The sequence below is a fragment of the Poecilia reticulata genome, linkage group LG3 (genome assembly GCF_000633615.1).
Source record: "Poecilia reticulata strain Guanapo linkage group LG3, Guppy_female_1.0+MT, whole genome shotgun sequence".
Taxonomy (NCBI): Eukaryota; Metazoa; Chordata; class Actinopteri; order Cyprinodontiformes; family Poeciliidae; genus Poecilia; species Poecilia reticulata.
This window is the reverse complement of record NC_024333.1, coordinates 9,159,134-9,183,377: the sequence shown is the minus strand read 5'-3', so window position 1 is coordinate 9,183,377 and position 24,244 is coordinate 9,159,134. Positions and strand designations below refer to the sequence as shown.

The 24,244-nt window shown below is 39.8% G+C and overlaps 3 protein-coding genes across 3 annotated transcripts in view; 1 reads left to right on the top strand and 2 right to left on the bottom strand.

The window, feature by feature from the left end:
* slc30a4 (solute carrier family 30 member 4) overlaps nt 1–2,534 on the bottom strand; it is a 15,183-nt gene extending 12,649 nt beyond the window's left edge. The window contains exons 1-2 of the mRNA XM_008404613.2: nt 2,391–2,534; nt 1,538–2,081 (exon numbers count right to left, since the gene is read on the bottom strand). Coding sequence (XP_008402835.1) covers nt 1,538–1,961 — 424 coding nt within the window. The 5' untranslated portion in view covers nt 1,962–2,081; nt 2,391–2,534. The remainder of the gene's footprint in view (nt 1–1,537; nt 2,082–2,390) is intronic.
* A 404-nt stretch (nt 2,535–2,938) lies between these two features.
* Nucleotides 2,939–8,216, top strand: bloc1s6 (biogenesis of lysosomal organelles complex-1, subunit 6, pallidin). The gene is made up of 6 exons (XM_008404614.2): nt 2,939–3,114; nt 3,301–3,416; nt 4,573–4,732; nt 6,368–6,455; nt 6,536–6,622; nt 6,704–8,216. The coding sequence occupies exons 2-6, from the start codon at nt 3,362–3,364 to the stop codon at nt 6,821–6,823; spliced, it is 510 nt and encodes a 169-aa protein (XP_008402836.1). The 5' UTR covers nt 2,939–3,114; nt 3,301–3,361; the 3' UTR covers nt 6,824–8,216.
* An 8,849-nt stretch (nt 8,217–17,065) lies between these two features.
* mibp2 (muscle-specific beta 1 integrin binding protein 2) lies at nt 17,066–19,337 on the bottom strand. The gene is made up of 8 exons (XM_008404615.2): nt 19,069–19,337; nt 18,583–18,673; nt 18,330–18,378; nt 17,946–18,135; nt 17,790–17,861; nt 17,589–17,695; nt 17,422–17,513; nt 17,066–17,346 (listed from the first exon to the last, which is right to left on the bottom strand). The coding sequence occupies exons 1-7, from the start codon at nt 19,092–19,094 to the stop codon at nt 17,428–17,430; spliced, it is 621 nt and encodes a 206-aa protein (XP_008402837.1). The 5' UTR covers nt 19,095–19,337; the 3' UTR covers nt 17,066–17,346; nt 17,422–17,427.
* Nucleotides 19,338–24,244: the final 4,907 nt, after the last annotated feature.

The window sequence follows — 24,244 nt, the reverse complement described above, 5'->3', positions numbered from 1 at the left end:
ATATACTTTTGTCATAGTACCCCCAAGAATTTAAAACTACTTTCACCCCTGGTTATAAGTACATTTGTGGGCATGGGGGAAAAATATGGAGGACTCTTTAGGTATTTAAACCTTTTTAAGGGCACATTTGGAGACAAAGCAATAATTTCTTTTAGCACAGTAACCAGCATTACGTGAATATTGAAGGGTCCCAATATAATACTTTTGGTATGGTCATTAATCAGGCATTAGAAAAGGCACTAGAGTCAAACATTTTCCATTTCAAACATTTTACTGCTACAACTAAAAGTTTGTGCATTCGTATCCAGTTACCAGGAAATAAAAAAAATAGGAAGAATAACAGCGTTATTTCTCTATTTAAAAAGAATCATCACAAGAGCAAAACTAGTGAAATATCTAGCTTCTTGTTGTATACTGGTGCATTAGGCAAAAATAAAATGAAGTACAGAGTGTTAAAAAACTGAATTAACTTGATGGTCTTTGAAGTCAGAATATTTCCAGCATGTATGAAAAACTCTTCTACTTTGGCATAATTATTTAAAGGTGTTTTCCAGGCACATCGTTCCATTTTATAGCACAACCAAATAACGATGTGAATTTCAGACTTTAATAAATGTTACTTTTTAAATCCTGCTCTTTCTGAAACTCTGCCTTCAGGAAGCCATCACAGCATGGCTCCTCTATTAGCCCTTTTAAAAACGTTTCTACCAGAGCTCAGCTTCATCACCAGGTGTTTGCTAATTGCTGCTGACTAGTCTGAAGGAGCTAAGTGGTGGAGGCGCGGGGGAGGGCTGCTCTGCGAGGCGGAAGCTCAGAAGCTTGAAAACTGCAGCTCAGAGGAGGAGCTACACCTCAAAGAAGGCGGTGCTAGGCCCACCCAGGCGTTTTGCAAAGCCTAATGGTCGCCATGGAGATTAAAGGACTTCTCAAACACGCGTGAAAGAATCAAGGCGACACTCCAGGTGTGTTTTGATGAGGGAATAATGTCATAACATGATATACAGCTCACTCATCAATGAACCTTTGGTGTACTGTCAATGATAAAAAGTGCATAAACGTCCATGTATTTCCACGAGCTTCCATTTCGTGTAATATTTTTGATGCCGGCTGAGGGGTTGATGACTGCTTACATGACACGTCCAGGCATATCAAGTCATATTATGTCTATGTAATTGGAAACAGTGAGAATAGATGATGCATCTGCTTCATGAGGGAGTGTCTCGTTTCACAGTGGGATATTTTAACTACTAAGGGATGAGTGGGAGGGGGAGGGCTTGGGGCAGCACTGGTGAGACTCATCCCCACAGTGGGGCCAGCTGCTACTCTTAAGGCAGTTCACTTTCAACTGGGTGCATTTTCATATCTAGAGTTTGTTTAGTTACAGAGATAAACTTGAAGGATTTGCATACAAAAAGGAGGTGGTTAAACATGCAAATAGAAATCTGTTTAAGTATAAAAAGAAAAGAAAAAAAGACAAATAATGTTTTGATATTTTAGTCATTTGCATTGAAAGCCACCTTTCCATTGTGGTTCTTACCTATAATTTCCCCCGTCATGAACAGAAAGTACAGTATAGCTGCAATGATGAGCCTCTTCATCACCCTCCTGTGCCTGATCCTCTCCCTCTTCTTGTTGCAGTTGTCACATGGGTCCATGTTCAAACCAGGGCTGCCCAGAGTGGACGAGGAGTCCAACAGGGAGTCATCATCCTCTTCTTCATCTCCTCCAGCACCAGGCGGGACCACCACGGTGCTCACCGCCACCCCGTTGGACGGAGCCCCGGCCGAGTAGTCGGACATCTCTCCGGAGACGACCACCTTCAGCTTGTTGAACTTGGGGGCCTCGTCATCCTCCACCAGCTCGTCGGAGAAGTCAAAGGGAGCCGAGTCGCTGAGGTTCCAGTCGCTGCGGTCCCTCCTGAAGGCGGACCGCACCTTGCCGAAGAGCTTACCTCCTGACATGTTAAATGATTACCGGGGCTCAGTGTATCGATATCTCTGCGTTTAAGTCCCTGACCTCTTGGGCAATCATTAACATCTTTATAATGGAGCGCGATGGTAAAGCTGCATTTCGACTCCGACCTGACAAAAATGAAAGTGATGTCAAACACAGATAGGCGTTTCACGTTTGTACAACTGAGCAGTTCAAACAAACAAACAAAAAAAGGCAGTCGCTGTTTACTAAACGTCAATAAAAAACTTTTTTTTTAAAAATCTTTGTGCCTTAAACGCCTTCACGTGAGCAGAGAAAGTTCACCTGCCCTCATAAAAGCAGCACTGGCCAAACAGTAACAAGCTAGCAAACAGACGTTAGCTTTCCTGTCCCTTTCAGACTGAAGGGCAGCTCTTGTAATGTGATAGTTTGTTAAAAAACACTACAGAAAGACTTACTGATAAAAGAGTTTTCAGCAGGACCAACTTATTCCGCTGTCATGGTAGTAGTTGAGTAAACGCCACAGCCCTGGCACCTCCGCAATGAAACACAGGGAACTTTGCTTCTGTTCGGTTGATCATAGTCATGGGATTTCCGGATCTTTTCTGGGATCCATATCAATTGGCTAAGTTCACCGGAAAGAATTGTTATCGTGCTGAGTGGAATTCCCCGTTAGAGGTTAGTTTCCTCACGATTATGCTTCTTTAAAATTATAACATAGCGCGTTTATAGTCTTTTCAACCACTGAAAGTGTTTTTACACTTCAAGTCTGATGCTCAGAGTTCTCCAACTTCCGCAACAATTTAGGCCAAACTTGCTTGCATAAGTACTATTATAATTGTAATTATAATAATAATAATTATTATTATTATTTATTTATTTTATTTTTTATTTTTTTACCATAAATACAAAACTAGCTACACCTTTTCAGTATAAAAAAGGAGTTAGAAAGGAAAGACCCATCACACGAGTCGGTTCCAATCGTTCCTGTAAACGAGTCGGCAAAGGGAGCCGGATCCGTCGCGTTGGCACCATGGGAACGTGATCACGTGATGACGCAATGTCACATGACGTTGTCTCATGCTAACAACAAATCGAAAATATCCGGATTTATCTTTTTTCTGAGTGCCTAATACACAATCCAACCGAACCGACAGCTGCTGTTCAGCCTAAACTAAACAGGTAACTCGCTGGCTAAGATGGTTTTCAGTGAAGCCTCTGATTAGGTGATAACCAAGGATTGTCGTGTTCCTACCATTTAAAGAAACTCAATGAGCTAGCTGCTCTTCCTCTGCACAGAGTCAGGAGACACTGCATTTCTTTGTGACTCATATTCAATGCAGGCGTTTAACTTGTTATTTCCATCAGATAAAGGTGTTGGATCCGACCGATCGACGCTAAACAGACTGGGTCAACCGAGTAGCTGCAGATGGAGGTAGAGGGGATGGAAGATGAAGGACCTTCGTCCCAGAGTGAACTTCCAGGTACATGAACAGTGAAAACATGTCTCTGCACAATCTGTCTCTGTCCATTGTCCGAGCGTGCATGCCTCTACACAGTGATACACAATCGCAGCTTTATTTAAAAGCACAAAGCAGTTTGCTCGCACGAGTAGAGAGGAAAGCTTCAGGAAGACGGCAGGTATTTTTTCAGGTTGCCATGTGTTTAGTTTAGTTTGTGTTTAGCAAGCACTGAGCTACATTCCAAGGAAGATTAGAACTACAAAAGAACTGCTTAGGAGCAAACTAATGCCTCTGCTGCCCAAATCCCTGCTCAGATTTGAGTTCCCTGTATTTCAGCGTCCGACATTTGCAAGTAAACATTAAGTGAACCCTGATGCAGTTTGAAGGTAATAGATTTGCACTGATCTGATTGAGGCTACAGAATTGCAATGCTTTGTAAAAGTATTCTTCAAAGTACTCAGTTTTGTTCACATCCTTCCACATGTTCGCTGCTCTGCCCTCGCAGCTTGTGACAAACTGTGAACAAGGATTCTTGTGACTTTCTGTCACCAAAAAACTATCCTTCTGCCTTCTTTCCATAAAGAGCAGACCAATTGAGTTCATCACCAATAGTTGTCCTGTCAACAGCATCTTCCACCTGAGCTGTGGATCTCTGAAGGTCCCCCAGAGTTACCATGGGGCAGCTGGATTTATACTGAAATTCATAGAGTTTGTGGTTATAAATATGGAAGTGATACAGTAATATGTTATGCATGGTACTGTAGATAATGAAACAAATCTCCACTTTTTGGTAAAGAACAAAGACAACTTTATCAGATCACACGTTCAGAATACTTGTAAATTAGTAGTATTTATCTCTCTTGTTGTGTCACAGATATGCCGCTCATGTAGAACACTTTTTAATTGTGGTGGTTATTGGATTTTGGATATTATTTTTATATCCAAAAGAAGAACTCAAAATAAATGTTCTAAAATTGATTTTGGCATCAACTGCATGGCTTAATATTTAATTTAATGCAAAATGTGTTAAATTCTCATGTTGAAACAAAATATTAGTAAAAGGTTGCCTTTCTGGTTGTAAGAGTCTCAGTGTTTTTATTACCACCTAAAACACAATAATAACGCGCGAGCATACGTCTTTATGTTGTTCTTTGAACTCTCTGAACTTGCTTGACAGATCTCCAGGCAACGCAGCCGCAGCCAGCGGATCTGCAGAGCTCCACGCCTGCAGAGTACGTCTGCGTGAATCAGAGAGCAGTGGACAAACTCACCGAGGGTTTCCTCTCCCACTACCTGCCAGATCTACAGAACTCTAAACGAGCCCTGCAGGAGCTCACGTACGTCTCTGCGTTTTCTGTGTTTTGATGCACGCGCTCCTGTTCGTAGTGCTGAGATAAAGCATTTGCCGCCTCACAGTTTTATTTTGTTTTCTATGAATCATCCAACATTTTTAGCAAAAGGGCAAAGATAAACCCGAGTAAATTAAAAACAACTCTTTTCAAATTCTGACTTCATTTATTCAGGGATTGAAGCTGTCCAAAATAGAAAAAACAAAACAAAACAAAAAAAACAGCTGTAGCTTTGGCTTTGTAACATTTTCCTGTCACATGACACAGTAGACGCTTCTTCATACGTCAATACAAAACTCATCTGAGTCTGAGCTCATCCAGTCTGTTTTAAATAGAAATTGCAAGCAAGTGAGCTAAATCAGGAGCAAAAACAATCAATTTTCATGACTCAGCAAGATTCTGCTGCTTTTATTCCTGGAAGGAAATCCAATTGAACAGGTGTCAGATGGACGGACGGTCTCATTTCATCTGGTGTGTTCACCCAGATGAAATGAGAAAGGATGGATCAGATTACATGTAAAAATGGTATTGTTACTAGTAAAAAAAAAAGAGAAAACTACCATTAAAAACCCAAAGTGATGATTAAAGCAGTGAAGCACTGCAGTAATGTGTTGAACGACCTTCTGTTTGGACATTGAAGCCAAACAGAAGGTAGCCCGATGAGTCAAATGGGGAACAGATGTGAAAGAACAGCTGAAAAACAATCTATTAATGCTGCAGAATTAACGAGAATATGCAAAACGTGTTTTGATGTGCACAGCATTCAGTTGTCCTGATTGACAATTTGCATAGATGTCATGTTTCACAGGAAACAAACATGAGTCACGTAAAGCATAAAAAACAGGGTGCATGGGTGGATCAGCTTTCTGTTGTTGGTGTTTATTATAAGTTTCTCTGCAAAGTGATGAAACTCTAAATATAATGTGTCACATTAAAACATGTTGATTTTCTATTCTGTATTTATTTGCTCTAGATTTTTCAAAAAAAGAACAAAAAAAAGATTTTCAGTACTTCAAATGGATCAGAGTGATCAATCTGTTGTAAATTCCCTTTTGAATCCCCCTTCTGACTCAACCCAGAAATTTACTTTCCATTTCTTGGTTTTCAGCCATTTCTTGTTCCTTGGGGCTTTTCCAGGTTCAGCTATTATTAGATGGTTTCACAGTCATTTCTTATCGCCCTCTGAAACATGACATGTTCACGGTAGAGTCTATAATAGTTAGCTGACCACATCCTGATAAAGCATTCCCAAACCATGACACCTCTTACACCATGCTTATCATTTTCCTCTAAAAGAACCTCATGGTTTGGGTTCAGTGAACTTGTCCTCGTTTTGTAGTAGCCTAATTCCCGCACAGTGCGGCTGATTTAAATTTTTTTTTCTGTGTGACCTCTTTAAGTTGCTTAGCAGACGTAGAAGTTGCAGCAAACTACTTTCTGATAAATCTATTTTAACCTCACCCTACTGAACACTCTCACCAGCTCTCATCCAGTCATCAAAATTTGGCACATCTGGTCACGTTTTTATGCCTCCGACACAACTTTAGTGACAAACTTCTCTTGCTTCTCCTTTGGAGGCTACGTTTCTAAACGAACCTGTGTTTGTTTTCTATTTCCAACCAGACAAAATCAGCTGATACTGTTGGATACACTGGATCAAGAAGTCACCAAGTTCAGAGAGTGCAACACCTTGCTGGACCTCAACTCGCTGGTGTGTTTAGACTTCAAAAAACATGTTCTCGTCTGCGTCACTCTCAGAACGGAGGACTAACCCGGTCTGTCTGTCTTCAGTTTACAGAAGCCAAAATTTACCAGAACAAGCTGGTGAACATAAGAAAAGAGATGATCATGCTTCATGAGAAGACAACTAAACTAAAGGTACCTGTCGCAGCGAAAAGAGATCTAAAGGTGCGTTGATGGCATGATGTTGGGTAAGTGTTTGGTGTTGTTGGATTTCAGAGAAGAGCTCTGAAGCTGCAGCAGCAGAAGCAGAAGGAGCTGCTGGAGAAGGAGCAGCAGCGGGAGCGGGAGCTGGAGAGGGAGAGGCAGCTTATCGCCAAGCCGGCTAAAAGAACGTAGAGATCCCGACGGTGTTAAAGAACCGCTCTAAGGGGTTTGCATGTCTTACTATGTTTACTACATATCTCCGATCAATCACACAAACCTTTAACCATTTTCCAAAGTGCTCATTGGATAATCGGACAGGCGGCGCGTGGCTTCAATATGTTTCAATACCACTCTTGCTTGAAACTATTGGGGAACTTAGAACATCTCCTCTGCATCTCTGGCTTAGAGTCAGTATTGCAATGGAGAGGCTTTTATTTCCAAACGTATCTACACATTATGTCGGTACATAAATTAACTAGTTCTCATGGCAACCTGGTGACAACGTCATGCCACTTTAAGCTGCGCTTTTCTGAAAGTGCGGTCTTGAGATTTTTGCTTTTACTTCCCTTGTCATTTCCATTTTTAGCGCGTTGCAGCCGACTTCCTCCTTGTTCGGCCTCGTTTGTCACAGTTCCAGTTCGTTTAGACTCACTCTGAGTGTTTGGGCAGATTTAGCCGTGTATGTATTTGCTTTAGTTGTATGACATATCGATATAAACACTCATATGCCTTGCTTGAATGACCTGTTCTCTAAATTTTTCCCTTTTTTTCTTTAGAGAAATTTATGGATTTTTGAGCGAAAGTCCCTTCATATTCTGAAAAACCTAAAATAAAATGAAAAGGAAATTCCTCAGGGAAATTTCTGTTATAAAATTTGTTTGGGGTGCCAACATTTAGGAGAATGGTGTGTTTTATTTCTTAATATGTCTGTGCATTACTGAAAGGCTGGATTTGCCAAAAAAAAAAAAGACTACACTGCAATGAAAGGTAGGTTTATGTTAATACTTTTTACAGCCTAGTTTCTATGGTATTTTGTGGAAAACATTCACACTCCCTTCTGACTTTACTGCTTCTCCAGCAGGAGAAGCAGTTTTGATCAGACTAGGAAGTTTAAATATAAACCAGTATTCACCGAGGCGATTGGAAAAGTTGTCCTCCGTTCAGTTCAGACCTCCTTAAATCTGCGGCGCACTTTGGAAAATGGTTTCCTTAATAAAAACACTTAATGTGGTGCTTAGTAAATAGGAATAGTAAAAAGCTTGCAGAACCTTGAGTTTGGTTGTTCCTGTCTGATTTAGCCAAGGACGCCATAAACCAAAGACCTGGACTATGTCATCCAATGCTGTTTGACTTCTGACGATGCGCATGTTTGTAAAGCAGAACAAATCATCCTCTGACTCTTTGACAGATAATAATCTGGGAGAACTTCTGCATCTGCTGTGTTTTGTCAAAGTGTCGTTTAATATGCGTTGTAATGCGGGCCGTCAGCCCTGTTAGTGTTGAATGTTACAAAAGAAGTATGTTGTGTAAATCTTTTTTTTTTTTTTCTGCACTAAATCTGATTGAGGCTTGTGTACTATGATAATAGATGGTAAAAAGGTACCAAAATGTTAACGTCACTTGCAAATCTCCTTGATATATATATTTTTTTCTTTTTTGTAAAACCCTTCTATGCACTAGTTTTATTTGAAATTCTGGGGTTTGTACAGTTAATAATAAAAGCAACATAATCACTGGTTTGGTGAGATTTTTCTCTGGTTGTTGAATAATTTACGGTGTTTGTCAATGCTGTAATAGAAATTAAATTGTTATCAAAAATCTTTTTTCAGTTATTTGTTCTGAGAGAAGAAATGTATGTTATAGTTTCATTAAGCACAGATTGATATATTTTAAGCTTGCATGTAATGAAAACCCAAAATTCAGTTTGCAGAAAATGACAAATATTGTATACCAAAGAACTGAAATATAGGTGGCTGCACTAGCTCTGTATTTTATAGGCCTAGGGGACCAACACCAGTGGATGACCCCAAATAACCACATTGTATGGAAAGTCAACACTGGACCTCAAGCAGCTCCTTCAGACTGATACTTTTACTTGTAAGCAGAATGAAAATTACGCTTCATCTGAAAAGAACATGTGTTAAATATAGTCGGGTCTTTTTCCTCCTCCGCTAAGGTAAGACCCTTTTGACTGTGTCTTCCTGGATGTGCATTTGCGATGATTCTTGAATCTCTGACTCCAGCTGCTGTCCATTGAACTGGATTTATTTCATCATCCTTTTCGAATGTGGTGTTTCTTATTACATGTGTGCATTGTTTTTCTAGCAAACATCCGCAGTCAATTTTCCATTCACATGTTTAACTTGGCAGTTTCCCCCATGGTTGTGTTTGCCATAATACAACCAGAACCTAATATTTTGGTAATATCAATTTTGCCGGTCCCAGGGAATATTTAAGTGTCTGAGAAGTTATTTTTTGTTTAGTTTTTTTTTTAAATATAAACAAGGAGCTGTAATGATGATTTTATCCCACTAGATGGCAGCAGAGAACCGCTCCTCATTGAACAAGCGTACAGGTTAAGCGGAAGTTAATTTTGCACGGCCAGGCAATGCACAAACTTACGTTTGACCGTATTCCCTTAACATGTAGCGCTTTATCAAACTAACTTTATGTTTTCTTATTGGATGGTTTTTTAACATGTAAACACAAGTAAAAACTGACCAGCCACAAAGCTGGAGTTTGTTGACAGAGAAAGTAGGTTTACATTCCTCTCAGTCTCGGTCCTAAACACCAACCCCGTGTCTGCCACACCCACTTCCATTTCACATAAACCTCCCAATTTTAGCCTCAGCTACTACAGCAGGAAGTTGAGTCAAAGCCCACAAGACTCTAACTGCCCCCGCTTGGTTTGTCTTGGACTGTAACACAGGGTGGACATTAATGGGGAATTCTGAGGTCGGGGCAATTTGGCATCTCACTGACAAAAGGAATGAGTACAAAGCACAGTTTTGAGGGTAACTTTACGAACCTTTTGTTTATGTTGATGAAACTAAAACATTACAGCGTTTTAGGAAAAGTGAGATTTTGAGACAAAAACAATCAGTGGAAGTTAGCTTTAGCTAGAGTATGTTACAAGTAGAACTGGTGTGTTTTTAGACTATTTTATTAATTTTGTGAATTGAGTTAATTAAATCTGGACTCTTAACATTTTGTCTAAATAACAAAATGATACAATTTCAACATGACAGAAGCCAGATGAGTCCTCACCAGATAGATAAATCTTTATTGTCATTGTCACAAGAACAACGAAATTTAAAAATTGCCATAAGTCAGTGCATATGCTAAAAAAAAAGAAAACTTGTGTCACACTTTACATAAACTGTAAGAAATACATAACAAGTAGGTGATAAAATAAAACTAATAAATAATAAGAATAACCACATTCTCACACACATCATTCATAATGATTAATGGTTATTTGATTGCATTTAGTTTTGTTATTGCTGTACCAGTGATCCAGCTTGCATTGCACCAAATTTTGGCATTTCCTTCCTGACCCTTGCTGCTGGTCCTTGATTATTATGAAGGAAGGTTCCTATTGATATTTTATACTAAACCCGGTGAAGTCCCTGGAGGTTCAAACACTGGGACCACCAGCATTACCCTAGATATGGCTTTAGAAGAGTGCCTTGTGGTCCCTTACATGAACAAGTCACTGTGGTCTTTGGTCAGGTCACTTCTGGCCCGTTAATGCCTCAGTGTCGTCTAGGATGAGCTAGAGATGGAGGTCTGATTTTTCCTCCTGGAGCTTTTACTCTAGATAGTCCATACAGAACCAATAGAGTCGCTCTGATGACTTTTGGTTCAGTCGAAATTAGAAGGTTCATAATCAGACCAAAAAAAACATTTTGAGTCTTCCTCAAACTTTCTTTACTCTTTACATTTTTCAAATAAAAGTTAATGAAAAAAATTAAACATAAACTAAAATAACAGTGATTTGGAATTGTTATAATGTAACATTTGTATGTAAAAAAAAACAACAATAAAAACAATCAGCTGGGCAAAAGATTTACTCAGTTTGGATTTAAAGCCAGCAAGATGTTTCAGTGACCTTGTGTGACTCTTGTATACCTTCCTCCTCCTCTGGTTTTGTAAATGTTTGGAGGCTTAGGAGATTCATAGCGGTAGTTTTGTAACAGAATGATGTTTGACTTACCTTGTTTGGTAGACGCCTTTCAACTCCTAAGCAGTTTGTTTCAGTTTGTGCCAAATGTTTTCTCAATATGTGACATGTTGGCACCGCACTTAGGTAACTGAACCACCTGAACAACAACTTCACAACCTTGCCCTTGTACTTACACAATGCGGTATGACCCAGACGAAATGGGCAAAGCCTTTGCCTGCAACTGCTGTTTCAGAAACAGGATGTTCATGCATCTGTCCTCTCTGCACTTACTGATGCAAGTGGCAACCCAATAATACCTTGATAATTGTCAAACAGAATCTGTTCTGTTAAGGTAATCAGATTATATTAAAATGAACTCTGTTCGTCCAGCAGATGGAGGCATTAAAGCTTCTTGGGGGGGGGGGAGACAGCTCACAGGCACATTGTTTTCACAGGCAAGGCCAGTGTTGTCCCTGAGCGTTTGGTTGGAGAGTTGTCTCTACTTTTAGAAAGTTACCCGTCAGGGAAAACACAGCCTCCCCTCAGCAAAGCCGCAGGCGAGTCACAGAGACACATAGCAGAAGAAACAGATGATGCTGTAGCCTTCCAGTCTGAGTAAACAGTGATTCAGATGGGTGAGGAGTGGGAGGCTGTGGTCTGCTGGAGACTGGCAGCTCCAGGCCTCTCCCAGACCCTCCACAACAGGATATGGTCCTCGGGGCCCACACTAAGCACAGATGCGTGGTGGTATTATTATTATTATTATTCTCTCCAGGTTTTACCATTTGGTTTGCGTGGTGGACGTCGAGCATGGCCTGTCACAGAGTGAAAGGTTTGGCCTGCAGTGCTGGAAAACACATCGCTGTGGTGTTTTTTTCTCCAAAGCGACGGTGAATTAGGTGATTTTTCCCTTCTGCGCCGTGTATGTAACAGTTCAGATTCAGATCAGGACGAGTGGGTAGTGTGGCAATAAAGACGTTTGTAATTAGACTTCTGTGACGCAGCAGATGGTGCACAGCAGCTATTTAAACAGTTCACCACGTAACCAAAGCAACTTTCCAAAGCAGTAATTTTACATTTGAATTTAGGAAAATATTTTCTTCCTCACTTACGGAATAACCGAATAACCTTCTGCGATCGGGAAAAACTAAACCTTGCAACTCCCACATTGATAAAGGAAGTAGCAGCAATTTGCTGTACTGCCCATCAGCCAATGAGACCAAAACGTCTATAAAACAAGATGTTTTGGAAACTTGGTGATTCGGAGCACGCCAGTGTTGATTACATAACGGTATTGAGAAAAGGCAACCATGAACTCAGACATGCAATTTTTTTCTGACATCATTCTTGGGAGGGTTGTAGGAGCATTTCCAAACAACTTGAAATCCATCATTTTAAAAATTATTATTCTCAAAAAGAAACAAGAAAAAAAAACATTTGATATGGCTGTGCACATCTTCCCAGGGGTGGATATTCTGGTATAATCATCCCAAAGTTAGACCAAGCAGTGTACATACAACATGCCCCACCCTGCAACAAAACAAAAACAAGAGCAAGAACAACAAGGACATGCATTTTGGGCTCCAAAGTCAATTGTACAATTGAGAACAAGCATGGCTTTTTCTGATAGGTTGCCAGAGTTAAAACTTTGCAGTTAAAACGATGCCAGGCTCTGGAAAACTAGTTGTGAATTAACCACAATACATTAAAACTGTGATTTTGCTTTTTATTTAGACCAAAATAAAAATGTAAGACCATAGGACACATTTTTTCATGTTTTTAACATGCAACAAATTTAAATGGAAAAAAAATTGCAACGGGGCATTAAAGTTCACAACTTACCATAATCTAAATACAATTTTTTGGCGAATTTATGCCATATTCACCAAAAAAAAAATTCGTTAGATTCCAAATGGGTAGTGGCATAAGAATGGGCCACTGCCCATTTGGAAGTCCTAAGGTTTAACTTCCTGGCTGAAGTGTTGAGCCGTTGTTTCAATGTTTTCATAAATATCTATCTTCTCGTGATGCAACAGATTTTGAGAAGTGCAGCAAGATGTCCACATAGCATGATGCTGCCACCACCAGGGGCGGTCTTCAGACAGCATCCTGCCAAGGTCTCTACCTCTTTCTTTTTTTGTTTTGTTTGTTTGTTTTAAATATTTTTGTTTAGGTTGGTTCCCATGAAATGAAGTGAACCCAGATTGTGGAAGTCCCACGTTCCCCTTTTTTTTTTTTAATTTTACCTGATTTCTTTGAAAAAAATTTTTTTTATAATGCCACAGAATAGTGCGTTAGAGAGGTCTGTTGTGTCTTCGATTATCTCAAGTGTTGTGGATTGACAGGTTTTGAAAGCCATGGCATCTTCGTCTTGATTTGGCCTGATTTCATGTCAGACAGTGCAAGAACAAAATGTTGTGTGACCTTTTAGGCGGTAAATGCAAACATCTGCTTTCAGCTTTGATCAGTCGTTGCTCTGTGAGATGCAGCAGCAAATATCGTTCAGCCGAAAAGCATAAAGTGCAAAGGTGGACCCCGTGACTGTAAGTCGCACCGCAGTTCCTCTGCTGCCAGTTCTTCATACCATTATTGCTATTTTGAATCTGAATGCCTCTTTCAGAACGCTAAGGCTGCAACAACAACAGCATGCTGCAGTGTGGCCAGGTTAATATCTACCGCCATATTGGGGCTACGCTGCGTGCTGTTGTGTCTGCGCTGCGGTCAAACTCTCCCCAGACTGTGTCCGCTCAGAATAAACACAGACGGAGTGGGTGAACCGCAGCAGATGTTTTTACTCCGGCCTCGCACAGGTGAAGCGTTGAGACCTGCTCAGCTCACTGGCATGGAGGTTCGCAGAGGCTCACGCTTTCAAAACAAGTCCCTGCAGAAATGTTTATTTGTCACGAAACATTTTAATGGGCGGAAAAAGAAAAGGCTCCTGTAAGACTGCTGTAAAAGGGATAAATATAGGAAAAACTGGTAGGCTGCAAATGAGAAGTTGTGGCTGAGAGGGTGGTTTGACCGAATAAATGAGCTCTGTCCCTGTTGTTTTCTCTGGTTGGAATTATGTTAAAGGGTACACTGGGATTCTGTTAGCAGGACAGAGATATTGTTTTGAGACAGACGGCCGCAGAGTTGCAGTCACCTCTGCTGCCAGGATGGTTAGCGGTTGCAGGGCTGTGTCCTGTCTGACCTGCGTGAGGTGGAGATGTGATAATCCAAACCGTAACTGTATGGAGTTAGAGGTCTGAGGCCAGGATTTATAGGGTTGTTTAGATGCTCTATTTGAGTCAGCCGCAACGCAGACGGTTGCTTCCTCTGCTTTTTGGACAGACCGAGGGGAAGTGCATTGCAGATGGGCGCAAATCAGACACACACACACACACACACACAGGCAGGAAGAAAGGCAGCAAACAAGATCCAGTCAGGGCCAGTACTCATCACCCGCAGTGTGGTGGTTGGTGTGGTCCAGAAAAATGCAGGGATTGTCACTGTCCACTCATGCAAAAAAAAAAAAAGTTTCCTTATTAAGATTTGAATCTGAGCCCAATGAGTTTCATACTTTCCGTAAACAAGCCACTTCATAATAATAAAAAAAAAAGAAACATTTTCAGGCGGTAATTCTTGTGCAATGTCATCAGAAAGGTAAGACAAAGTAAAAGTGAATCATCAGGTTTCCTTTAACCCTGCAGCAGTCGCTGTTATATAACTACTAATCTCATGTGCCCAAGTCTAGACTGTCAAGCTTCCACACTTCAAGTAACACCCATTTCATAATGACTTAGCTGCTGCTTGAGGAAAATTAACACCCCCTCTGTATAAATGTTCAGAGGTGCTGTTAATTCAGGAGTTGGCGCTTTACAAGTAGCTATTAAGCTTTGACTCATATGAGAGTGTGGGTACAAATGAAATCTAAAACAGAGCAACAAAGAGAACAACAAGATATTAGCTCAAAGCACAAATTAAAACTTGCAGCTTTAAACTTATTTATTTTTTTTTTTTGGTTCGAGTTCCAAAAGTGCAGTTTAGGCAGATATTTTGAGCTTGAAACCAAAGTAGGCTTTCCGAGAAAGATTCTCCTATTCATTACGTGTGAGGCAATTTTGATGCAAAGCAAACATGGCTGCACACTTTTTCTTTGGGGTATATAACCCTCTAATCTTCTGATGACATTGAGGGCACTCTTTAATCAACGTTTATTTATAAAGCGTTCACCGTACCCAAAGTGTGCTTCGCAGCTAAAAGAAAACAGAAATGAACAAAACACTCACTCAAAAACAGAAAAAAATTAAAGCATATAAGAATCTAATAAAAACATGTAAGAACACGGAAGATGCATAATCAGCACATACAAAATGTGCTGAAAAATACTGGAAACAATTTCCAGTCTTTTGTACTTTGACTCCAAGAGTTAAGTTCATTTTACAAGCTGCAAGAAAGCTTTGTATTTTTTTTTTTTATGAGAAGTTCTTTTTTATTCCAGAGCACTTTTTTTTTTTTTAAATAAACAAGTTCTTTCCAACAATGTACTATAAATCTGATGCTTGTGGACAATAAAAAAAAGAACAATGTGAACTGTAACCGTAAAAACTAAAACCTCAAAGTTTGCAAAACCTAACGTTTGAGTTACTGCCAAAACTTTGGGACACCAGAGGAAAAAAAACAACACCAAATAAACCCATCCAGGATAAATTTGGGAAAACATACTTATGAAGTGAATACGTAAATTAATATACACCAGATAGAAATATACAGTAATGGGAATTCTATCTAAACACAAAAGTTTTTAAGAAAAGGCCCTGATTTGCCAAATTCAAATTTCTAAATATTTACTTATCAGCATACTGTTCCCATAATTTTGATGTGTGGTATTATCCAGAAGTTATAAATTGATTTAAAAAAATAGTTGAAGGGTTGTTGATGCCTTTACGCTTCCGTTTGAAGAGTTGGAGATACAAGTTTAAGAACAAAAGTTCAGTGGGGTGTTTTTTGCTGTTACTGTCTCAAGTCATGAGAAACCATTTCTACTGCGCTGTGGTGTGTGAATAACACAACACGCGCATGTGTGCTTGTTTGTCAGACGTCCATACATGCATGCAAAAATCTATCTGAAGACTCAAAAGACACGTCGGACGGAAAGCTCTAAAAATACCAGCTTGCCTTAAACAGCATTGCGCTTGGATAAATAGAACCTTCACTGCACTGAGGAAATGACCTCAAATATAGGCCAGCGGACGCTTTCCAACAAACAGTATGCAGACCTCTGACCCACTTCCATACATGCCTGCCTGGCTGCATGACGTGTTTTCATGGCAGCACCAGGGAAGGAAAAAGTGAAAATAATTTGACTCTGAGGGACACGCCCACTATCCACATGGTTCTAGATTTCTGTGTAAGTTCAACTCAGATTTACACTTAGATTACAACTGCAAATACCGTTACGTACAAGTCAAGAAGACTGATGCAGTTGGCAAAGATAATGCAATATCCTTAAAGTTTTAACTAAAATCTTCAAACAGCATTTTGTAGCAAAAATAAAAATAAAAATTCTTACACTGGCCATTAAAGTCATTTCAACCTAGTCAAAATTATTGAGAGAAACTTTTGCAGAACTAAAAGGAGTCATGTATTTGATGGTATCCTCAGGGACTACAGAACTAAATTAGCCTTTATGGATAACTCTGGCATATTTTGTAAAGTGTAGCACTGTCCCTTTTGAAATAAATGAAAGCTTCCACTAATCTTATTCTGTGCCATTTCAAGTCCAAGTAAATGAGTTTGCAAAAAGAAAAAAAAATAGAAGTCTAAAAAAATAGAAGTCTAAAGTCTCAAACTGGTCAATAATATCTGAAATAGGATTGTTGTGCTTTTGGCAAGTGAAGCCTCATGATGGGTATCGGTTCACAACCACATAACTATGGTTCTTTACCCCCAGTAGAGAATGAGAGTCAATATCAGCCGCACACACACTTTACTCATTTCTGTACAGAATTACATGATTTGTAATCTGCTATAAGTGCAGCCAGGGAAATATGCCCCACCCACAATCACCCCCGTCTGAATTTGAGTGTACTCCACTTCTAGTCACAAGGCTGACTCATGACGTCACTTATCACCCGCACCAGCTGCGGCACAGAGCGAAATACATCATGTTCTCACAGTGACCCCGTTGACCTCTGACTTGGCAACTTTTAGGATGAGAGGTTTTATAATTTCAGATCTTTGAGAACAAACCGTTTCAGGTAAAAGAAGAAGAAGAAACACTACAGTTTTGGCAGAAGAATCATTTATTGATACATGCAGCATAGTGCAACCATCTCTTGAATATTTCCATCATCTCTCTTAGGAGTGTAGGCGGTAACAAAGCAATAAATACGAAAAGATGAAAAGTCATGCCAACATTGTATGATGTAAAATTTTGTGTATAAAAAAAATTAAAAAAAATCTTGACAGCAAGTTAAAAACTGCCAGGCAAAAAAGAAAATAATTAAGGCAAGACGGTCCTCTGGTTGCGCTTTGAGTACGTGATTTCCTTAGCCGATCAGTTGACCTGAAACAGAACAACAAATCAGCAACTTATGTTGATTGTGTGACTTCACGTCAGACAGTCAAATGATTTTAGTACCTTTGTTTAGAGAGATTTCTGGATTTTATTCAGGATGTCACCATAGACAAAGTTGAACAGCTGCTCCTTTGTCAGGGTTCCATCTAGCTGCACTGTAAAAAACAAGACGGTTTTATACACCGGCACATCCACAGGCCGTCCAATATTTTCAATAAAACCATACTTACAGACATCAACACCTGATTCTTCCATCATTTGTGTGTGTTTCTCATACATGGGCCAGACGTGGCCGTCGAACAGGCCAGGTGGGTCAGGCACCTTGTAGTTCCTTGAGCTGCACAGATAAAAAAAAAAATTCAAAACAAGCTCAAAATGATTAAAGGACATACTTCAAAACCACAAGTTCAGCACTGTAGTGGAGCACTTACCACCTCCTCTTTTTGCATTCTTCATAGGGGATGGACATAAAGTAACGCTGGTTAAACACGTCAATCAAAGGCCTGCAGACACAGAAGCCAATCAGTATTTCTAAGCAAAGGTCAAGCTAATTATTTTAGGCGCATTTAGTTTAGTTGAGGACTTACTGATAGGTGTAAAGCAGAAAGCCCTCCACAATAAGGATGCGAGTCTCCTCGTCCTTGCTGTGATCAGACTTCGGCATAATCTCAGTGTCCAGGGTGTTATTAACGCCATGAGACTTTTCAAACTTCACTGGATTGTCCAGCCATGCGTAGATGGTGCTCATCATGGCGTCCATGTCCAGGGCAGTGATGACTAAACAGAGAGGCAGGTGGGAAGGAAAAGAGAGGTGCATGGAAAAAATAACAGCGTGAGTAAAGCAGATATTTGAGTTTTTGTTCTTTTTTAAAATTGCATGCAGGTTACAAAAGAGACAGCGTTATAGTTTTAAGCAAAACACACAGAAGCGCCCACAAAAAGAACACCCTTTCATAAAAACCCAGGCTTACCATCATACTGCTTAAAGCCATCTTCACCAACTTCAATCTGATCTTGGGGCTGAAACATACATTGATAAGATGTACCCAGGTACATTCTGCTAGGCCTACGCTATGCTATATGGAAGTTGAATAGTTTATACTGCATCTACGAATGCAAGTGGGCAAGGAAAGACAAACCATTGACTTGCGTTACTCAGACTGATCCCTTAGGTTGACTAGGAACTACAAAAATCCAAGAGGCATTTGTGGGAACGGTGCTCACCTTGAAGAAGTCATCCTGGTGTACCACGCAGCAGTTGGGAAGGGCCTGGATCAGCCGCTTGGTGAGGGTGGTCTTCCCTCCGTTGGTAACGCTGCGTGCGATAAAGAGGTAAAAATAAGACATTTATATACAATATAGCAAAGATGCATTTTTTAAAAAAATATTTAAGAAAATAATTTACGGTATGTTGTAAAATAAAGTGTCCATGTCATAGAACTTCGTAAGCAAAAGCATCCCAGGAAATGGATGACTCAATGAAGCGGAAGAGCCATCTGTTACTTTGTTATAATAGTAAAGTAATAGTAAATAAAAGCGAACAAAAAACAATCATGCTTAATTGTTGGGTTAGCAATATATTTCATAAAAAATACATCCAACATAAACACAAAAGTTAAGCATTTCATCGGATGCAATGACTCCGCAGTCCCACGTGCACCGTCCTTTTAAGGCCTCCCTAGCCTAGCCTAGCTTAGCATCTCGACTCACCCGCCAATGCCGATGATGTACTTCATGATGTGGGATGGTAAAAGCTTGAGTCAGTCGTTCAGAGTCAATAAAAACCGGGTCTGAGGCACAATGATTTGACGGGAAGAAAGCTTAAGAGAAAGGCTGCAGCAGGAAACGTCAACTACTCGATTCCTCCATGGTACTTGAGTTTAGAGAGTAGGGTAAGAGCTTAGACGAGCTGTCACTCGGACCGCGGTCTTCCACCGAGAGAGAACCTCCTTGTTCCGTTGCTTCCACACATACTGAAAAAGGTGTCGCGATTGGATATTTAAACACTTTGAGGTTTGCCGAGTAACCAATCACGAGAGAGTGTTCTCGTAGGTCATACTGGCTCCGCCCACCAAAAACCACAGCTCGGTTGAGGGAGGAAAAAGAAAACGGAATAACACAAATATGGATGAATACTTAAAAAAAATAAAAGGGAAAACAATAAGCTCGTGTTTTTTGACATCTTAATTCTTTCTGAAGTTTTCATTTATGTTTAGTAGGTGCAGAAGAGGCTTGAGGAGCTGGGAAATAAGTTAAGTGTTTTTGAAAAAGAGGAATCCAGCCAGACTCACAAAATGCTTCTGCAATGTCTTTCCAGCAAGGCAAAAACATTTATAAAGACAATATCTGCACTGTTTTTAGAAAGAAGGCCAAATAACAGCTACCCAAAGTTGACAAATTCTTGTCTCCTTCTGGGAAATTGTTACACTTGAATAGATAAAAGACATCGGAGACCTTCAAAACGGTGAAACCTAATATGTGTATACTTAAAATAAATTAAATAACACCTATCAGAATACTGTATTTTATTTTTATTTTATTTTAATGGTTGCACTTAACGATTTGCAATCAAAACGAAGACAAAGTTCACCAAGAACCCAGACTGAAAATTGTTTAAATTACCCAAAAATGAGAGGGCTTGTTATATGGTGCTAATCATGCTCCTGAATGGTTGGATTCGGTTCTGACTGACAAATCTCAAACTGAACCCGCTGCATCTCATGAGCTGACCAAAGATAAGTGAATCAGTCTGCCGTAAACGTTGCCATCATCAGTAAGTCATAAGAAGCCTTTTCTTCCAAATCACGTCTCCTTTCCAAACCACCATGACAAGATGAATATCGTCACCTTTGCCAACGTGACTGAGTGATTCTTGGTAGTTAGAGGTTAACAAGTGGGGTTAGTTCAGATTTGCACACCGGTGCAAATCTGAATTAATCTGAATTAATTTGTATCTAAATGATAAAATTTTTTTGCAAGGTTGTGTATTTGTCTTTCAATGAATTTGCATAGAGCCTCTGCCACTCATGCTCCCAGTCGCAACTCCTTGCAGCAAGCAATTTACCATACTGTACGCTGACCTCGATTTGACAGTTTATCCAACTATCTTCCTGGAAGTCTCACATGCTTTACATTAGTTTTGTCCTTTAAGCATTACCAAGGCTTTTTCATACACGTTTACTGTGTATATTACAGTAAATATTCCAAATTTATCTGGGCGTCATTATCAAAATCCACTGCAAGGATTGAAAACTATGATGTTTTTTTTTTTTATCACATCATATAATTTGTAAATACAATAAATAAAAAAGTCAGTGCGTCATACGTTCTACTTATGTATCCAACCAGATTTTGCCGACGGTGCCTCGCGAAAGCGTTCAGGCTTCAAGCTTTTTCCTACTTTGCCTTATTGCAGCCACAAGCTTCCATGTTTTTGTTTGGGATTTTATGCAATAGATCAACACAAAGTAGTAAACAGTTATGAAGCGGGAAGAAATCTACTCAAATAGTTGCAATATTCTCACAAATATCTGAAAAGTGTGGCAGTGCACTTGTATTTACACTGACACACCTAAATAAAACCCAGTGCAAACAATTACCATTAGGGAACAGATTCCACATGTATGTGACATAACCTCAGTATCAGTCCAGTAGCTGTGTACTGTTCAATCAATCATCTGCTGGCAGAACTGCAAACCTACCAAGACATGGCAAGGAGAGCCAACAAGAAGTCCCTCGGGTAGGTGGCAGCATCATGCTGTGGACTAATCACACTCTACAAGAAGACGGATAAAACTAAATGCAAGGAAATCCTGGACGAAGACCTTTTGGAAACTTCAAAAGATGAAACTACGTTTTAGAACCCGGTCTGGGAACATAAAGTGCGTTTCTTTTGAGCGTCACGGTTGTTACTGCGCTAATCTAATCGGTGAGGACATGATCTCTAACTGGCTAAACGGTGACGCACTTTTCACTTGAGTTTTTCGCCATTATTGATTTTCTGTCAATGTTGTTGTATGCGGCAATGATAATAGCCCTACCCTAGAAAACATCTGTAAGTTGGGACCGCAAATGTTTTCATTCCTAGAAAACCTTGAACTTATGAAACAAAATACCAATCATTTTATTGCTGAAATCATAGTCTGGATCAAACAGGCAAAGGTTTGGAAATAACGTGTAATAAACCACAGCACCTCTTCATGAGCATCACGTACAAGATGCCAGACACAAAACAAACAAGCGTCTGAACACATTCCTGTTGCTGTCGTGTTTGCTTCACCACCATGCAGCTTGCTGCTCTCTCTTTTGTAAGGAAACTTCCAGTCCCATGACACAGTTTCCTGAGGTTACACCAAAATGCTGCCTATATGCTGGGGTTTACAGTTTTTTCTTTTTACAGTTTGTGCACACTTTCATTCTGACAATCTGAAGCAGACTGACTGAGTCTGGAGCTTAAAGGTATATTGGTTTAATTGTCCAGAAAGGTTTAAAAATGTGTTTCATCTCTGACTACAAAGTTGGACAACCAACTCCTCTGCAAAACCAAGTTTTGCAGAGGAGTTTAAATTAAGTTTTTCTTTTTAGATGTAGATAGTTAAAAACTATACCTAAAATATGTGTTGTATTGGTATATAATTTCCTTTTGAATGTAAAGTTTCTGAGATGCAGTTGAATTTTATCAAACGAAGCAACGCTTAGCCGTTGTTCGAGCTAAATCTGAAAGAAAAAGTAGAAATGTGAGAGTGCATGTTTGAGAGGATTGTTATACTGCATTCAGGGGCTTGTTTCAGCTGGTATTGTCACACAGTTCCTGTTCACGTTAGCTTGATGATACACATTTTCTTCTCTGCATTCAGTGTGGCAAGTCTCTGTGTCACTGTGATGGACTGGTGACCTGTCCGGGACGGACACCATCCCCCAAGAAGGAAGGCGGCAGCATCCATCTCCAATACGCCCTACCCTGCAGGGAGTGTTAAATGTAGCTTTGCAGAATCATCCATGCTTACTTTAAATGACACACACGAACTAAGCTGCACATTTTTACCCTGAGTGTAAGATGCAGTGCAAAAATCCCCAGCTGTATGTCAAATTGTCTTGAAACACGTGAAGCATCCTGCTGCAGGCTCTAATGTGTCTCAGCAAAATGAATAACGCTGTGTTTGTGTTTGATAAGGAGATGACTGAACGGGATAAGCATCAATAACCATGTAAGACAAAAAATTTTTTTATATGTACTCATTAAGTAATTACAAGCTATTTCGTCTTTGATCTGTTTCAGAGACTTTTATTAATTGATTTGTAAGAGTGAAATCATACACAGTGTATATGTTTCCCATTTCTGTCTAAAAAAATGGGTCATAATTTGCTTTGCATTGATTATATAAAACTAAAAAATCTAAGCACATCTGATTTCCAATGACGGTTACAAACATGGAGGAATGGGGGGATTTTCAACTGCCTCAGTGTAAGTTTATGGAATGCAACTAAAGTGTGAGTTATGGACAAATGTCCATATAAATGAGATGACGCACTTATACGGTTTCACAGAGTTTCACTATCTTCTCTATCTTCTCCTTGAACTCCAGGCGCTGTGAAGCCACAAGACATTTCTCCAAAGACGTTTCCTCAGTCCTCTCTCAATGGTTTGTTAAGGCTTCATGTGAAACTTTAACAAATCTTTCTTGTTTTATGCCAACAGAACTCTGTGTTTTCCAGCCGCTGTTATATAAGATGTAACTGCTATTTTTGAGAGTGGTACGGCTCTGTGAGTAATCAGCCTTGATTTGTTTTGAAAGGACACTTTTTTTTTTACTTCAAATATCAAATTAGTGCCATGCAGGACTCTCCCTGATATAAATGTCTCATAAACTTGAGGGATGTTATGTAAAATGACTTCATGTTTTACCCCAAATTTAGCAGGAAAAAAAAAAGTTAATTTGTTGTTTAGGTCAATTTAATTCAGTTCAATTTATTTCAGTGGTGCTTATTCACAACAAACATAACTGCAATCACTTTTACAAAAAAAAAATCCACTACATAGAAGTATACAATTTAATAACATAAAGTAGATAGATTAAAATATATTTATTCCAGCTGGACAAAACCTGGCAGTCAAATTTACTAATTATGCCTGGTAGGGAAATCCAGCCGACTGCATTGCGACGTTGACTAATTAAACATGAATGTAACCTTTCACTTACAAACACTGTAGAGTTTTAAAAATGAGCGAGCCATCTTCAAGCTTTTTACCTGCGTCAGACTTTTTTCAGCTTCTGTTTTTGTCTAATTCTTCTCCAACATCTGACCGCCATCTGCTGGCTGCTGTGTGAGGTTTTCCTTTTTATGATCAGTCTCAATGTCAATCTAATGGAGAACACATTGTTATAAAAAGTTTGGATGTCTTCTAAATAAAAATTGAAGAAAAAAATTGCTCTTAAAGTCTATTTTACACATATTGAAATTGAATATTTAGAACATCATGAGAGCAACAGTAAAAAACCAAAGGAACCCGAAATATAAGGAGCACTCAGTCAAAATCTTGTAGCTCAACTAAAGGGAGAATAAGAAAGTTTTGGAAGGATTTTTGCACCAAAATAGGGATCATATCAATTATGATCCCTCAATTATGATCCTCTCCTTGGGCTGCCACCTTATYGTGGTGGAGGGGTTTGAGTGTCCCAATGATCCTAGGAGCTATGCTGTCTGGGGCTTTATGCCCCTGGTAGGGTCACCCAAGGCAGACAGGTCCTAAGTGAGGAACCAGACAAAGCGCAGCCCGAAGACCCCTATGATGAATGCAAACTTTGGATTTCGTTTTCCCTCGCCCGGACGCGGGTCACCGGGGCCCCACTCTGGAGCCAGGCCTGGAGGTGGGGCACGATGGCGA

Excerpts from the sequence above, each read along its gene's own strand:
- mibp2 (XM_008404615.2), bottom strand. The coding sequence starts at position 19,094 with ATGAAGTACATCATCGGCATTGGCGG. Across the intron at positions 18,136-18,329 it reads TGGCTTTAAGCAGTATGATG|TCATCACTGCCCTGGACATG; the intron begins GTAAGCCTGGGT and ends CTCTCTGTTTAG. Across the intron at positions 17,514-17,588 it reads AGAATCAGGTGTTGATGTCT|TGCAGCTAGATGGAACCCTG; the intron begins GTAAGTATGGTT and ends TGTTTTTTACAG.
- bloc1s6 (XM_008404614.2), top strand. The coding sequence starts at position 3,362 with ATGGAGGTAGAGGGGATGGAAGATGAAGGACCTTCGTCCCAGAGTGAA. Across the intron at positions 4,733-6,367 it reads CGAGCCCTGCAGGAGCTCAC|ACAAAATCAGCTGATACTGT; the intron begins GTACGTCTCTGC and ends ATTTCCAACCAG. Across the intron at positions 6,456-6,535 it reads TGCTGGACCTCAACTCGCTG|TTTACAGAAGCCAAAATTTA; the intron begins GTGTGTTTAGAC and ends GTCTGTCTTCAG.